The following is a 17681-nucleotide window of genomic DNA, read 5'->3' as shown; positions in this document are numbered from 1 at the left end:
CAGACAAACTGATAACAAATACTAAGAATACATTTCTTGGTATCTATTAAATAAGTGAGGATCAAAAGCTATTTATAGAGAGAGTTGCAGTAGATATGCAGGTGCAATGTTAAGAACATCTGAGCAATTCTTCTTCTAGAAAGCTGGATGTGTCTTGGGATGGTTTTTGTGAATTTCTAATTCTCAGTACTTTTGCACCGTTGCTCAGTAATTCGAAGTAGTCCGATGTAATCCAAAGGAATCCAAACAATTTCCAATGACCTAAAAGTCGTCGATACAAAAGAATTTGATTGCATATGAACTTTCACTGCGTGCAATTGGTTCAACTTTTTGTCTAATCATTAATTATGTGGATTGTGACGATAACATGACATGATATATGTTACAGTAATTCAATTAGTTTGTTGATTCAGTATTGCTGTTAATTGATTATGTCAAAATAGTGAGTAATTGTGTCAGGTCAAACGTGTAACTTATTGAAGTATGACTGAATTGCAATCAAAGTATTACTTGGAACAATATTAGGCATTATTGCAGGTCAGAAACTGTCGACTTCACTTCTAATCCGAGTCGGCTTCAAAATCTGTTTCTCGTTACTTACGATCACCATGAAGCAGTGAAATGACATCAGGTACTTGAATGGTAGAGCCTTGGCTTTGTATCCCAAATTTCATGGATCCAATCTTGCTTTGTATCTAATTTTTGAAGCTCTCTTACCATTTTGCCGTTCTACATAGTTCCGTAGCATCATGATTCGCCAGATGGCCACGACGGACTAGTTTGCCATTAAAAGTTGTAAAAAATGTCATGAGCCGTATGAGATGTGATATATTTGAGGAATTAAGCTCAGCAGATAAGTCTAAAGCAGTCAATCGGCAGTCAACAGCGACCGGTCGATCGTAAATGATATTCGGCCAGCTTTTACCAATTGTTGTTGGTCAAGTGTCAACCGTGCTTCATAATACTTGTTTGATACCAGTTTAATGAGACAAAATGTGCAATTTTAATCATGATTCATAGCTTCATTAAGCATCTAATTCCACTTTCTTATTCAATCATACCCAAGCATGTTCATTCATCTCCAGCATGTTCCCAATTAGTTCAAAAAATTATTCAAATTTTTCCCTCTTATTCCCTTCAACCGATTCAAATCCAATCAACGCCATCTACCAGACACTCCGCAAACTTCCTTTATCAGTTTTGCATACGTGTTAGAGCAAAAAACTTTTTTCATTCTATCCAAAAAAAATGTAAACATTTGCATTCAATTCGGAAACTTTTTTTTTATTGTGTTTTGATGAAATTCAATTTAATTACGTGTCGCATCGCACCGCAATCGGTCGTAAATCGAAGATTAAAGCTGAATTTTTCAATTAAAATTGGAGTCATTGACGGAAAATTGTGAAAATTTGATGAAAATTTGTGAAAAATAGAAAAAAGGTGAAAAATTGTGAAAAAATTGAAATTTGTTGAATTTTTTGAGGAATTTTGTGCTGATTGGAACTGGATGTTGTGGTTGATTAAGTTAGAATTGTCCAAATTAATTCATAAATCACGATTAAGCTCAAAATGTAAATAAAACGTGACTCATTTGGTCAATTTTTGAATTAATTTTTTTTACATTTTTATTGAATGTCACTTAACAGTAATTTGAGCTGCAATTGCATATTTTATGAGATCATTAGCACATAATCAGAGTCAATGACAAGTGCTTAATAAATATTGAATAATTGATGAATAATCAGACTTTTTGTTTTGATGATCGAAGGGAGAAATTGCCTTGAAATATGGTGAAATTGAGTTTGTATGGGAATGTAATAAACATGTAATAAGAATCTTGTTGATAATGAGGATTTGGTGATTGGATTCTATTAATCCATTGTGAATCGGATGTGAATAGAGTTGACAGGACACCAATGTGGACTTTGCAGAATCTGAAGTCCAAGAAAAAGTGCAATCCAGACTCAAATGGATCCAATTTTTGGAATTTCCTGACCCCCAAAGTCCAACCAACTCTGTCATAATGTATTATATTACCAGATTGATCAGACTGTGGATATTCGACTCTATGCATAGTAATAAACTAGATAATCATGACAAATTCCTCAAATTTCAAGGTCATAACTTGACAAATTAATTGAATATTTCTAATCGAGAATCAATACGTGTCTAAGCAGCACAAGAATTATGTGGACAGCAAAACATGAATAGCTATAAATTTAAATGCAATTGTATACCAATTAATGCTTGATTAAGGTTTTATTTTTGGTACATATTTAAATTGTTTTTTAAATTACTGGGAACTTTGTTGTGTCTTTCCTGGGTTCATGTATCCATTATTGACCATTAGCTCTATAACTAGCTGAAAGGGGTTGGCTAAAACAGAATGAATTTCCGCACCATAAGTGAACGGCCCTTAACAAGCTAATTACTTTCTTAGAATACAAAGATAAGCGTGACAATAAACATTTAATTGCCTTCTTTTGTTGCCATAAATACATGTACTTAAGCTTGACTATTTAGGAGTTTTAAAATTAATTTTTGGCGCATGCTTGCAAAACGAGACTAAAGAATTTGTTCGTTTTTGAATTCAAACTTAGATTACATTGATGAGATGCTTATTAAAGAAATACTTCCTTACTATAACCATGATCCTATGTGAAAATGCTTTCCATCTGACTCTGTCACTGTTCGCACATTGAGCTTGCATTCTTTCATCACTGTTTTACGTCAAGGACTTTTTAAAGCTCTAAGCTGATCCAAAAATAGTTGAACTGTATGAATCTATAGGATTAGATGCAAAGCTCTCAACTCAGAAAACCGACTCACAGCCTAACTTTGTAGCCCTCAGACAATAATCTGATAATAGCTTATTATCATCGAAGAAATGCTACTGATCCCACTATAAACTGTTGGTATACTGAGTCTAAGCTAGCAAGCTACTGAATGCAGTGATCTGGTACATCCTCACTCATTAAGCAATCATTAAACGCCCTAGCGCAGCTCTGGCTAATCTAATTGATTTGAATATGAAGCTAAAGGTTCCCAATAATTTAATTACTTTACTTCGCTGGTCGTGCAGATCAAATTAATGCGATCTATGACTTCCATTACACGTCTCTTAGAGTTTGCTCTATCGTTGCCTTTCATCTGTCAGTTGCCAATACCAAATGCCATGTTATCTCTATCAATCCCCTAACAGGTAAATAACATGATTTCATGTTACACAAAGACCTCTACGGTACCTAAAAGCTGTCTCTTTTTGCCTGTTAAGGACAGCTTCTCATGTATTCCCAACAATTCACAATTTCCCTCTAAAACATCAACTAAACTACGCAATTCCAATTCAAACTAACTCAACACTAGACAACATTTCCAGTCCGATCAGTTCCTCTCAGCTGTTTTTCTCATTCCTCTCAAAAATCAACAAAAAATTCTCACACGATCAATCTTGCAGAAGTTCAAAACAAAAACAAAAGTTTCCCATAAAGCAGTTCCAAAAAAAGAGTAAAAAAAAGTTTCCAAGACAACATCCAGCAATCAACAGCCTATAAAACTAAAAGCATAACGTTCATCGAGCTCATTCGTTCATCAGTGATTGACGAATTAATTTCTGTGCTGCTTACTGCCTTGTTTTTTGTGTGATTTTTTGTTGTTGTGAAGTGAAAAAAAAACGAAAGTTTTCAACTTTTTTTTTTTGTGAAATTTTTTGTTGCTGCATAAAAAAAAGACGTAAAATTTTTTTTTTTGTAAATTTTCTCGAGAATCAGAAAAAGGAAAAATTGACAGAAAAAAAGAAGTTAAGCACAGATTAATAAATAAAAAAAAGTGAAAGAAAAATAAATTAAAGTAAATTTCAACTTTCTTAACGGAATCAATATGTGTGGTGAGTATTTTGCATTTTAAATGACAATTTTTTTTTTGTGTGTGTGGAGAACTTTCGGGAAAGGCTTGGCTAGGCTTGTGTAATGTGAATAGACATGTTTTGTGAATAAATTAATGATTAATTAATTGGAATTAAATTGGGAATTTATTTATACAATTTAGTCAACAAGATTTTAATTTGACAAGTTGAATGATGTTGGTTCTATGGACGAATAGTGTCACTAGGGGCTGTTCCTTATTAGCTAGTGTAATAAAATTTCTAAGACACACCTAAAACTGTTAGAAAGTCGCAGATTACCTCCTTTTTCCTTTAAACTGAACTAAACATATGAACAGCTCCTTTTGGATTTATTTATTGTGAGAAGGAACCAGGCGTATTCAAGGGTACCAAACTCCTTTTTGGGACAAATTCCTTAACTTGCTAGGGTTTTCTAAGTCATACCATCATCCTCTCCTCCCAAACTTCTTGTAATGCCTCTGTTACGAATGTATCCGTAGGAATGCCAAAAATCCCCTATGTGGACAATATTATTCAACTTTGTAGGTTTGGTCACATAACAGACTTAACATTCGTCCAGAAGTGGTATGTAGAAAGATGTGATCAGCAAAAGCAGGCCGAATTATAGCTTCCATAAGTATCCCTTTCATGGTGGTGTAAGGATTTATGGGAAACAGGGATGCTGCTTGATTTTGTAGTACTGTGTTCATAGCCCTACTTCTACACAACTCTAAAGTGTTATCCATATTTTTGCACACTCTGAATTTCAATATATTGCTAAAATAGTCCTAAAGACATGATTCTAAGAAGATATTTAAAAAAAATCCCCCGTAATAAAATGTATTTTTAATTAATTTTTATCAAGCTCAACAAGCAATGAGTAATTCAGTTTATGGTGTAATTTCTTTATAAAAAAGCCCGCAATTTTTTCTACTTCTTGCTTATCTCAATAATTTGATAATGAAAAAATTGTGACTAGATAAAGCTCAAAAAATCTTTTTGATAGGAATTGTAAAGAGGATGTTCAGTTATTAAGTAACACTGGTAATCTGAACTTTTAGAGGGAATTGAGGATCTGCAACACCTCATGCAATCGTGGATTTAAGACAACTCATTTTACAGAGATATGCTCATTTTTGGGAGGGAGCAAGCTAGTATTAGATTTAAAGTGTTACGTAATATGCAAACAGCTGTTAATTAGATAAAAAATTGTAGAATAAGAAGAAACAAAGTTAAATATTTGCATCTGAAATCTAGACAAATTTTAAGAGGTTTTTGAACTTTTTTGCCAATAAAATTTGAATTATTTCTTCATGTTTTGAGATATTTGAATGTACAGGTTCATTATTAACTTTGGCATTCAATGGATAGTGTCTGAAGTTAGCTCTTTTGCTAATATTGTTTGTCAGTTTAATTAGGTTGTCTCCGAACAGCACAAATTAGATAATCAATTGAAAATCAGGTCACAGACCAGAGTGACTCTGACTTGGTGTCGGATCCAAACCTGATCTAGCATCAAGCCAGAGAGAAACCAATCTGGTATCGTATTTCTGATTGATTAACTCACTTGTGCTGTTTAGAGACATTTACTCATAATTTGTATGGAAAAGTCAACTCAAACTTCATTTTGTGATCTAATTTTGTCAAACTTTATATCAAAAAACATAAGAAAAGCCTAACAAATTCCCAAGAAAACTTCAATTTTCACTCAACTTCCTTCAAAAATCATGAAAAAAGTCGTTATCAAAAATCTCGTCAGTCACCATAAACATACACAAAACTGTCTATTGCACTTCACAAAAAAAATAAATCAAGAATTTTTATTTTATTTTATTTTATTTACAAAAAGACGAAAAACAACAAAAAAAAAATTTAATCAAAAAAGTTGTTTGACGGAAATGTTTGCGAGCTATTACTTCCCGCTATCTACATTTATAAAATCTATTTAAAGCTCCCCGCAAGTTGGTTCCATTTATTAAGTCACGGCAAAAAAAAAAATTATTCGAATTGAGTTTGGAGCTTGAAATTTGCTGACTTTTTTTTAATGGCACGTCCTTGAATTTTGGGCATTTCAAGTTTAAGTTCAAGTTTTTTGATTTGGGGAATTAAGAAGTGGATTTTTAGGATTTTTTGCTTGCTTTGGACAGTTTATGATGTCAAGGTTAGAATGGTAATTAAATTTAGCGATTTTTTTTGAAACGGCCATGTAGAAACTGTGCAAAAAAAAAGGTTGAATTTGGGACAGTTGAAAGGTTGATTTGAGGAACTAAAACAAAAAATTTAAAAAAATTGAAAGGTAAATTTAAAAAAAAACCAAAAAAGTGGAAAAAAAATTAAAAAATTTAAAAAAAATTAAAAAATTTAAAAAATTGAAAACAATTTAAAAAAAATGAAAATATTTTTAAAAAAAAATTAAAGAATTTAAAAAAAATTAAAAAAAATTGTGAAAAATTTGGAAAAAAATTTAAAAAAATTTTAAAAATTGCAAAATTTGAAAAAAAAATCAAATTCAAATTTTCAAATATTTTGAATTTTTTTCCCAAATTTTTGAAGATTTTCTGGAATTTTTGTCTAGAAAATCCAAGAAAATTGAACATTTTTTCACAAAATAGTGAAATTTGCCACTCGATACTCTTCAGCATGACTTCAATTAAGGCTAATTCATAACTTACTATCAATTTTCAATTAGAATTAAGCAAGAATTTAATCAAAAACTCAGAATATATTCTATAAAATTCAATAAATAAGTCTCAATACTAAATCTCGAAATCAACTCAAATTTTGTACAAAAATTTCAACCCAAATCGACTCAAATCATCTTCCATCTAAGCATCAATACCCAAAACCATCCCAAACCAATCTTCAAATGCGACAGATTCACATCATCTTTATCTCAACTTTCACTTTTTTTTTTATGTATTATAAAATGTTAAATCACGATTATCAATTGAAACAAAATACAACACAGTAGAAACACAGTGGACACTAAATGATTAGATATGCCACATCATCAGTCTGAATAAGTTTTTTTTAAGCATACAAAAGCGGAAAAAAGAGAAAAAATGACGCGTGCGATTTTATGACGTGACTTATTTGTTTGAGTTAGACTTTTGTCGTTTGCCGTTACTTATCACGTGCAGTAGTCTTTTTGGGAGGTTTTGGGGATTTAATGCGGGTATTTTGGGTTATTTTTGGAAAATTCAACTGTATTTTTGCTGGGATGCTGCTGTACTTTTCCATATTGCTACTATACCCAGACAAAGCCTCAAAATGTCCTGATTTTTTTCTAATAGTGTCCCGAAATGTTGCGATAATCCTCTGGTCAACCAAATTTCAAAACAATTTCCATAAGATTGCCTTAATCTTGTCTGAACTTGTCTCAATTTAAAGGTGAATCACATTGGAATTTCTTTAATTCCGTCGTATTTGCTAAGATCATTCCCCTTTTTCTTTGAAATATTTCATTCAATATAATCTTCAAATGTTTATTTAACTTTATTGGAATTTGAGATTTAAAGAATTTGTCCTATAGAATTGCAAAGAATTTCAAATAAGTGCCAAAATATTGATTTAACGGATAAGCATCGACAAAACAAAGAAATTTGACTATTTTATGTAAAAATTGGGCAAAAAACAGTCATAATCATGGTATAGAAGTGACCCCGAGTAGCACAAGTCAATTAATCAGGCACCACGCCGGTGTAACCTTTGCAATGATCCAAATTTAAATCAAATTCAACAAAGCATGGTCACACTTGCCTTTGGGTGGATTTTAAATCGATTAGCTGTTGTGTGCGATTTGGGGACTCACTTGTGACTGAGCTGTGCTGCTTAGGTATTGAATTTCATATCAAGTGATCAACTTCTGAGCATATTCCATACAACCTCTTACTTACTTACTTCTCTGGCCGTATACATCAACTGTGATCCATGTCCTGTCTCAGATGACGCCTAAAGCTGGATATATCGTTGATTTCCGTCAGCAAATTAGCATAATACCTCACTGATGTAGCCAGGCAAGCATCAACTAATGAACAAGAACTTCTGAATTCCATAATATTCCCCAAAAGTAATCAAGCTTCTCCAACCGGCATCTACATCATGCAATCATTAAATAATCAAAAATCCATAAACCCTCAACAACAGCTAAAAGTATTTAAAGATGCAAAAAAAAAAAACTCAAAAAAAAAAGTTTCTCTTTAAAATGCCAAAAAGGCACAAATTTAAATGACATGAGTTTCTAAGCGCAAAAAAAAGTTTTCATGCTGTAAGACAGTTGTCGCCATTAATAAGCGAATTAAGATGAATGTATAATTCCACAAAAAAGACCCTAAACAGACAGCTTAAGTCAGCCAGCCAGCATATCGAAAAGCCAACACAGAAAGTGTAAACAAAAACTGGTTTTGATGTCGTAATCAAGTCAATTTACCGCTTGTGCTGCTTCACGAAAATATTTTCAAGTCAGTTATGCAGTTTTTCATTTCATTTCGTCCGAATTGAACTTTTTGGATTAATTTTTTTACGTACAAAAATAGATGAAAAAGCAACAAGTTCAGACGTGCATGTTTATAGCTGACTGGCGGGCTTACTTGCAGACTGGTTGGCTTGTTCTGACTGACACACTTATGTAATGTTGAAAATGGGAGTTGATTTTTTTATTTTTAAAAATAGACGCTGACTTTGGATTGCTTAACATGGATTTCTTAAGTTTAATGATTATTTATTGGACTGGCTGGCTTTTTGCAGTTAATTGAAAGAATTTTGAAATTTGAATGCAAACTTATATGAAATCGAGTTTTGTGATTCTTAAGAGAACGAAGTTAGTTGATTGTCTTATATTTCTTGCTAGGATAAAGGTTAAGACAGTCTCAAACAGCATAAAACCGGTTAATCGATCCGTAATTTAGAGTATTGATTCATAATGTACTGATTTCAGAGATTCGGGATCAATCTAGGAATTATTTGCAATTTAATTCCGGAATTGGAACCCCTTGTGAGGTATCTAAGAGGTTGCAGGGTTTCAGGAGCATATTCAGGGGGAGAGGGGTATTTGGGAGTCACCCCTTCTTAACTTTTTTAGTCAAAACTCTTCAATTTGCTGGATCTTTTTTCCAAAATACATCCCTCACTTCCTTTAAATGATCACAAACTATGACTAGATCTTATATCTCATCTTTCTCAAATTTATATAAGGGAATTAAGCATTCTTAAACGAAGTCATAACGTTTAACCAGAAGGAAAGGGAAAGGATGGATATCGTATATTGCTACGAATTTCAGACTCTACCTAAGAGAGGTCATGAATCAAATAAAATCTATCCTAGAGTTTAAAGACCTTGTGGCATGTTCCATTGCAAATCTTGATTACATTTCACAATTTATATATTTACAAAATAAGAAACGCTCCTTAGACAAAGTATTGCGAAAGATTTATTACAATTTCTTAAATATCAAGCTTAGCTTGTCGCGAAATAATATCTTAAGCTTGAGCCATGTTTGGAGAGCGTTTGTAAATTAGGTAACGCTCACAATGGTGCCCCCTCCTGTCACTGTATTGCTTTGTTCCAAAAGCATAGCTCAAAATTGATATTCCGTAACAAAATTGTAGTCATCCCTGAATGTTACGTAATTTCCGAACGTTCCCCATGCTTGTAGTCAGTAGATTGAATATTTGCATAATAAATAGTCTTAATTTCCGTTCAAAAAGTTGGAATTCAGCCTCTAGATTCCTAGCATCGTTCCTAACATTCAAGTTACATACTCATTCAGTCACTTAACCTCAAAATTTGTTGAATTTTATTAACTTAATCTCAAATTTTTGTCAATTTTTTAATATAACCCTAAAATTTTCCCAACTTTTGCTACATAACCTCAAATTTTCTTCAAATTCAAGCACAATTCCACCCAAAAAATCAACAATTACAAAGTAAGTTACTTAATCCTCCCCAAATATTCAGCAATATTCAAATCAATTGCAAAAATCTTTCAATAACAGCCCATTTTTTTACACAAAATTATTTCAAAACCAAAAGCCATCGACACAAAGCTTGAAAAGAAAAAGAAAAAGAAAAACTTTCGCTTTCATTTCAATGAAATGTTCATATTACATTATTATTATTATTGTGAGGCGCGCATAGACATAGCAGCAGTGGTGGACAACCTGTGTGACGCGGTACATTAATTTGAATTCTAAGTAATGCCATGAACCGTATGCCATGTGCGGTTTTTGGTCAAGACTTACTATCTCAATGTGGAACGCGATAAATAACAGGTTGAGCACCTCTGGATTTATAATTTATATACATTTCGTGTAGGCAATAGAACAGTAAATAGGTGTTCAATAATAATCCGTAATATACATATGATTCAACAAGATGTGGCAACAAACTTGAACTCTGACGCAATTTTAGTCAGAGAGAAAATAGAGATGTAATGGAATTGGAGCTGAATTGATGCAGATTTTAAAGGTTGATCTTGGTTAATATTGAGCAAATTTTTGTGGTTAAGTGGGTAAAATTGAGCTAAATTTTGAGGTTAAGTGATTAAAATTCACAAAATTTTGAGGTTAAGTAACTCAAATTAATCAACAATACCAACCACAAAACTTATCCCAATATCCACACTCTCAAATACTCTTTTGTGAAATGAATTTCGCCTTACAATTCCAATTTTGACGCAGTAAAAGGAGTTGACCTTCATCACCATTTAACTACCTTAAATCGATCGAATACAATACAACTCAAAACATGTTCTGTTACTTGAATTATTTCCACTTTTAAATTTTACTTTTTATATTATTTAAAAAGTGCAAAGACAAATTCCTCGTGTGCAGCATGCATTGGAGGGAAAAAGTGCAGTAAACTAGACTGAAACTTGAATTACGTAAATGTCTGGATTTAAATTTCCGCATAGTTTTGTGCTGCTTTGAAGCTTAGATTGTTAGAATTGAGATTTTTGATGTAAAATTTGTCAATTTTGAGGTTAAGTTTGATTTTTAGGTTATGTCAAGCTTGAAGACCCCTTTTGGCAGCCATCAACTGCCAATTCCAATCACTTCCATCTCAAACTAGTCCACAACATCCAAAAAATCTCGCATTAGACATAAAACTAATTTATACAATCAATTCGCAGTAATCTAGGATATTTTCGACATAAAATTAAGACTTAATTTGAATAAATAAGCACTAAACGTGATCTGACCATATCTATTAATAGAACTTGATTTGATTTTTCTAACGAATTTTTAAACAACATCTTTCCAATTCCTGTTTATCATGAACTTTGTTATTTGCAGACAAAAAATTGAGAACTTGATATTCAGATTTAAAATAGCTTTTTAGTGGGAGATGTTCGTAAGTGATGTGTAATGATCGGAGAGATTGATGGGTTTACAGACTGATCGAATAGACTGATCGGACAAGCTGGTCGGACAAGCTGGTCGGACAAACTGATCGGACAAACTAGTCGGACAGACTTATCGGACAAACTGATCGGACAGACTGATCGGACAGACTGATCGGACAGAATAATCGGACAGACTGATCGAACAGACTAATCGGACAGACTGATCGGACAAGCTGGCCGACAAACTGATCGGACAATCTGTTCGGACAGATTGATCGGACAGACTGATCGGACAAATTGATCGGACAAACTGATCGGACAGAATGATCGGACAAAATAATCGGACAGACTGATCGGATAGGTAGATTAGTCGGACAGACTGATCGGACAAACTGGTCGGACAGACTAACGGACAGACTGTTCGGACAGTTTGACTGATCGGATAGATTGATCGGACAAACTGATCGGACAAAGTGGTCGGACAAGTTGATTGACGGACAAATGGATTGACGGACAAATTGAGTGACGGACAGACTGATCGGACAAGTTAGACGGATAGAATTGTCGGACAGACAAACTGTTCGACAAACTGTCCGACGACCTGTCGGACAAGTGTGACACCCTTCATACCTAATCTTAAATATCAAACATCACAAGTTCACGACTCCCAAGCTCATTGACATTTTCACAACTAAATTCTGTTGAAAAAATTCTTGATCATTATGCATAGTCAAGCTTAGTAACCTACATCGAGACACAAAAACTTGATTTCTTTAAGACATTTGAATTTAATTCTTATTTTTTTCTTATTTTTCCTTTCAGGTATTTTTGCATACTTGAACTATTTGACACCAAAAACCCGTCGTGAGGTTCTCGAATATCTCGTAACTGGCTTAAAGCGTCTCGAATATCGCGGTTATGATTCGGCCGGTGTTGCTGTCGACAGCGATGATGGTAAAGGCATAACATTGGTCAAACAAACCGGCAAAGTTAAAATATTGGAAGATGCAATTAAAGAATTTATGACTGGACATGATATAGACACACCAATTAGTACACATTGCGGAATCTCACATACACGTTGGGCAACACATGGCGTACCAAGTGATCTCAATTCACATCCACAACGTAGTGACGAGGAGAATAGCTTTGTTGTTGTACATAATGGAATTATTACAAATTATAAGGATGTTAAGAAGTTCTTGGAAAAGAGAGGATATAGATTTGAGTCAGAAACTGATACGGAAATTATTGCTAAATTGGTACATCATTTGTACTTGCAGCATCCAAATTATTCATTCAGAGAATTGGTCGAACAAGTTATTCAACAAATGGTGAGTAGAATTGATATATTTGGGGATATTGATGGGGGGTGTCTAATGTGGATGGGATTAATGGATGGTAGATCAGTGATGGACAGCCTATGTGTCGCTGTACACTGCTGTGGGTCAGTGATGTGGCTCAATGCTGAGGCATACTGCTGTATCACGACACACTACTGTGACATGAATGTTACTCACCACTGTGATTAATGATGGTAACTTTGTGTAATTAAGGAGGAAATGTCAGACATTTCGGTTAAAAATTGTTGATTTTTCTACAATTTTGTGTCTGAACTTGTTGATTCGTCTAAAATTGGCAGGAATTTTGGATCTTCGGATTCCAAAGATACCTCTTCTGGAGTTCGGATTCTGAAGTGAAGACTTCAATGGAGGCGCCTTAACTAAATCTAGACTCCAAAGCAGAGAAGCTTCTTTTAGAATGATTGTGACTTTTTACGACGACAGAACTTTTGCAGAACTTCTGCAGAACTTCTGTCGACGTAAAAAGTCACTCCCTTTTAGATTCTTAACTCTAATAGAAAAGCCTCTAAAAGAGTTCACAACTCCAATGGAGCAGTCTCTGCTTTGGAGTCTTCCCAACTCTGGATTCGTCAGACCAGAGAGTTGTGTTGCAACTGATAAATAACTAACAAGGCCCGAGACTAGTGTAATTCTGACTTGATGTCGGATTCGGTTTAAATCATGTAAGTCTGACATAGTCTTGGATTCTGTTGGAATAAAATGTTCCTGACTAAGTGCAGGATTCGACTTAAATCAAGTTCAGAGTCAGAGTATCTGGTACAGAATCAGAGTCACCAACACAGAGCCAAATTCACCAGATTAAAACTGATTTCCGCAACATTCCAGAGTAACACTGGCCTGGTACCAGATTCTGGATTGATTAACCGACTTTTGCTCCTTGATTCATGAATCTCGAATGACACATGATGTATAAGCATCCAAGAATCTGACTCAAGGTCAGTTTGAATCTTGCAAAAAATCAGAGTCGATCAAATCTGACTTCAGGATCTAGTCAAGCTGTCGTGTGACTGGATTTTCGTCATATCTGCTCTATGTGCCTTCCTAGAGTCGACAATATCGATCTACTCTATTTAAATTTATCTATTAATTAATTACATCCACTTATATCCCCACCAATCTCACGTTAATTACATCAAAATCACCTTAATTAAAGCTTACAGCAACGACGAGAATTAATTTTAATATACTTTATATCCATTTTTCAGGAAGGTGCATTTGCTTTAGCCTTCAAATCAAAACACTTCCCTGGTGAATGCGTAGCAACACGACGTGGTTCACCGCTCCTTGTTGGCATTAAAACAAAGACACGTCTCGCAACAGATCATATTCCAATTTTATATGGCAAAGGTAAGGAATTGGCTCGGGCAGTGACGCTGCTGACTTGAAAAACTTTTTCCACCACTTGTTGAATGTTGCATGCTTTAATGTTGTTGTTGTTGTTGGAACTGGAAAGATTTCCAAAAATTGAGTAATTTTTTTTTTGATGTCTTTCTCTGTTTACAACCTTTTTGAGTAGACTCGATCATGTTGCTGTGTATATGAATGTAGGAATTTTGTGAACAATTGTTGCATGCTTTGTTATTGTTTATTTTTTTTTTTTTCATTTTTCGAACTTCTTTACTTTACTTTTGTTGAATGTTAAATGTTTTTTTGTAATTTGACTTGAAATTCTTGTTCTTTTTTTGGATATAATCATGTAGTGGATTGAGTCAATTGATGATGTGAAAGAGTTTTGGTTAAGGAGTTTTGAGTTGGAAATTTTTTATTGAAATTTTGTTGAATTTTTAGAATTTTGGAATTTCAAATTTAAAAATTGACAAATTTTTGTTTGAAAAATCTCAACTTTTAAAATTTTTTAAATTTTCAAATTTTCAAACTTTTGAGTTTCTTAAGTTTTCAAATTTTTATCTATTTTCACATATTTAAATTTCAAATTTTCTAATTTTTTTATTTCAATAAGCCTATAAATTGTCAATTTTGACATTTATTTAATTAAGTTTTGATAAATTGACATTTTATTTCAAATTTTTAATTTCATTTTTTTCAAATTTGAAATTTTTTACAAATTTTAATAATCCATTTTAGATTAAAATTGTTTAAACTTTTCAGTTTCTTTAATTTTTGTTTTAAAAATCTTAAAAATTGACAATTTTCAAGAACTTGCTTTTTGAATTGATAGAAATATTCAAATTTTTTAAATTTTCGAGTTTTTTAAAATTTTAAATTCTTTATTTTTCAATTTTTCAAATTTTCAAATTTTTAAATTTTGTCGATTTTCAAATTTCGACAATTTTTCAAATTTTCAAACTGTTTAAATTTTCAATTTCAAATTTTTTGAATTTTTTAATTTTAAGTTTTTTAACTTTTCAAATTTTTAAATTTTCTAAATTTTCCAAATTTTTATTTCTTAAATTCAGTTCTTAAAAATTGAATTTTTCAATTAATTTTTCAAGTTTAAAAACTAGTTTTTCAATTTTTTAAATTTAAATTCTTAAAATTTGCCAATTTTTTTAATTTTCTATATTAAAATTCTCGAAAAATGCAACTTTTTAATTCAAATATTTTAAAAATTGTTAAAAGTTTAAAAGTTTTTTTCAAATTAAAAATTCTGAAATTTCAAATTTTTTTTAAGCAAAAATCTTCAATTTTTAAAGTTTTTAATCCAAATATTTAAAAAAAATCAATTTTAAAAAATTTCAAAATTTAACAAAAAAATCAAAATTTAACAAAAAAATCAAAATTTAAAAAAAAATTAAAAATTCAAAACTTCTTAAAAATCAATAAAAATGACATTTATAACCTTAAAATTTGACAATTCTAACTCAATCCCCACCTCTCAATTCCTTTTCAAAATTCAATCCTTTTTTTATTCAACTATTTCTAATTTCAACTTCTATTCCTATAATTCTACAAACTTAAATATACTATAAAATCTCACTATAAAACCTTTAAATTACTAACAAATATTTTAATTAATTTATTCTTAATTTTGACTAGATTTTAGATTTTATAATTTAATTTTTCTCTTTTATATTTTCTTCTTTTTTTTGTTTCCTGTGTGATTTTATCTTAAATTTCTCATAAAAATTTAAAACTTATAAATCCTGTACAACCTTAATCAACACAAAAAAAAAAATCCTTCAAAAAAATCCTATCTACAAATCCTGTGAATGTAAAAACTAATTTTACTTTAAAAATTAAATAAAAAAACTCTGTAAAATGTGTGAAAATGTTCAAAAAATCTATCAGATGAGGATAACAAGGAAAAAGGTAGAGTTTAATTAATTTTTTTTTTACTATTTTTCCTTTATTTTATTGACACTAAATTATGTTGTGGACCTTTTTTTGGATGTAACTCGAAATTTTACTACTTTTTTAATTTCCAACGGTTTGGAACTGACAAAAACATTCTTAAAATATCGATCAAATTCTTGACAAATGATCGAATATTTTTGTATAAAAATCCTTGTGTAAATTTATTAAAAAATGGACTAAAAATTGGATTTGAAAAACTAATCAGATTTTCTGTAAATTTATTGTACAAAAGATCTTATTTGAGGTTTGAGTGAAATACTTCACTTGGAATGGTAATCCTTTGATGTTCCTGTGTATCCTGATTTACAGAGCTTTAAGTCGACTGGTCGTCTTCGATCGTTTTCGGGCACCATCGGTCATTTTCGGGAATCTTCGATAGTCTTCGGGTATCTTAGATCGTTTTCGGGTTTCTTAGATCGTCTTCGGACATCTTCGATTGTCTTCGGGCATCTTCGATCGTTTTCGGGAATATTCGATCGTATTCGGGCATCTTCGGTTATCTTCGATCGTCTTCGGTCATCTTAGATTGTCTTCGGGTTTCTTCGATCGTCTTCGGGAATCTTCGATCGTCTTCGGGTTTCTTAGATCGTCTTCGGGAATCTTCGATCGTCTTCGGGTTTCTTAGATCGTCTTCGGACATCTTCGATCGTCTTCGGACATATTCGGTCGTCTTCGGTCATCTTCGATCGTCTTCGGTTGTCTTCGGGCATCCTCGGGCATCTTCGGCATTCGGTTTTGGTCGTTTTCGATCATCTTCGGTCGTCTTCAGTCGTACAATGCTCTGTCAAATCACATTACCAACACCAAATCCAATACAATTCCCAATCCCAAGCACAACTGACTGTCCAATCCTCCTATTTTCTATCCAAATTTTTATTTATTTTCTTCATTTGAATTTTTTTATAATTTTTTTTCATTAAAAATTAACAAATTTAATTTTATTTTATCTAAAATTCCTCGTATTTTTTCATTTTTTGACTATGAAACTTAATTAGACTCCGCGACAGATCCAGGTAATTAGCAAATTTTTCATTTTATTCCTTTAATTTCCTTCTATCATTGACTAGAAAAACTTATTAATTCTTAAAAAACTAAAGAACAGCACAAGATAACTGCGACATAATGAAAATCCTTAACCTAAGGCTGGTTAATTGGTATTTTTTTGTTTGGGGTAATGGCACTGAAGATTGAGCTTGAATTAAAGGTTAATATATGAGGTGATTGACATGATTTATTGATATGAAATAAGGTTTGTGGATTGATATTTAAGGTATTCCGTATTAAAAGAAGTGTAAGCAAAACTATGGAATAATCATATCCTTACAAAGAGTCAGGCATCAATATTTGACAGGACTACAATGAAGGGAACATCAATTTCGAGTCGGACTTTGGATTCCAGTGAAGTCCGGATTTCAGAGTTCTGACAGCTCAGTTCTGACATCATTCTGAGAGTTTAGTTTCCAAGAATCCAAGAGTCCAAAAGAGCTTCCAATCAGTCCGATACCTTCTGTAAACTGCACAATACAAATGCAGGTTTCTATTTCTCAACAAAATTAGCAAGACTCTTCGAATCGAACTCCGGTGGACTCCAAATAGACTATCAAGTCAGAATATAATACAGTTTGACTCTAGATGAGCCTGGACTCGATCTTATTTTGGAAACCGATCAACTCTGAAAGTTCAACTCGATTGGAAGCAGAAATTTCATTTTGGAGTTCGATTTCAAAGGAGTTGGGGTCTAAAGTTGGCCGATTTCCAAAATAAGAGGTTTCCAGA

The 17681-nt window shown here is 32.4% G+C and overlaps 1 protein-coding gene across 2 annotated transcripts; it reads left to right on the top strand.

Moving 5' to 3' along the window:
• The first annotated feature begins 3691 nt into the window (after window positions 1–3691).
• LOC139100443 (glutamine--fructose-6-phosphate aminotransferase [isomerizing] 1-like) lies at window positions 3692–15886 on the top strand. Of its 2 annotated transcripts, XM_070653035.1 has the most exons (4): window positions 3693–3886; window positions 12049–12560; window positions 13796–13937; window positions 15840–15886. In XM_070653035.1, the coding sequence occupies exons 1-4, from the start codon at window positions 3880–3882 to the stop codon at window positions 15869–15871; spliced, it is 693 nt and encodes a 230-aa protein (XP_070509136.1). In that variant the 5' UTR covers window positions 3693–3879; the 3' UTR covers window positions 15872–15886. The 2 variants fall into 2 exon arrangements, with proteins under 2 accessions (XP_070509135.1, XP_070509136.1); XM_070653034.1 differs by lacking the exon at window positions 15840–15886 and having other exon boundaries at window positions 3692–3886; window positions 13796–14025.
• The last annotated feature ends 1795 nt before the right edge of the window (window positions 15887–17681 follow it).

The sequence above is a fragment of the Chironomus tepperi genome, unplaced genomic scaffold, assembly GCF_022539635.2.
Source record: "Chironomus tepperi strain 1889 unplaced genomic scaffold, CSIRO-AGI_Ctep_v1 contig_61, whole genome shotgun sequence".
NCBI classification, from domain to species: Eukaryota; Metazoa; Arthropoda; class Insecta; order Diptera; family Chironomidae; genus Chironomus; species Chironomus tepperi.
Note: the sequence above shows the minus strand (reverse complement) of the source record. Positions and strands in the feature narration are given on the sequence as shown.

What these genes read in the sequence shown, in the direction of transcription:
- LOC139100443 (XM_070653034.1), top strand. An exon ending in AACAAGTTATTCAACAAATG is followed by an intron (nt 12,561 to 13,795) that starts GTGAGTAGAATT and finishes TCCATTTTTCAG; the next exon opens with GAAGGTGCATTTGCTTTAGC.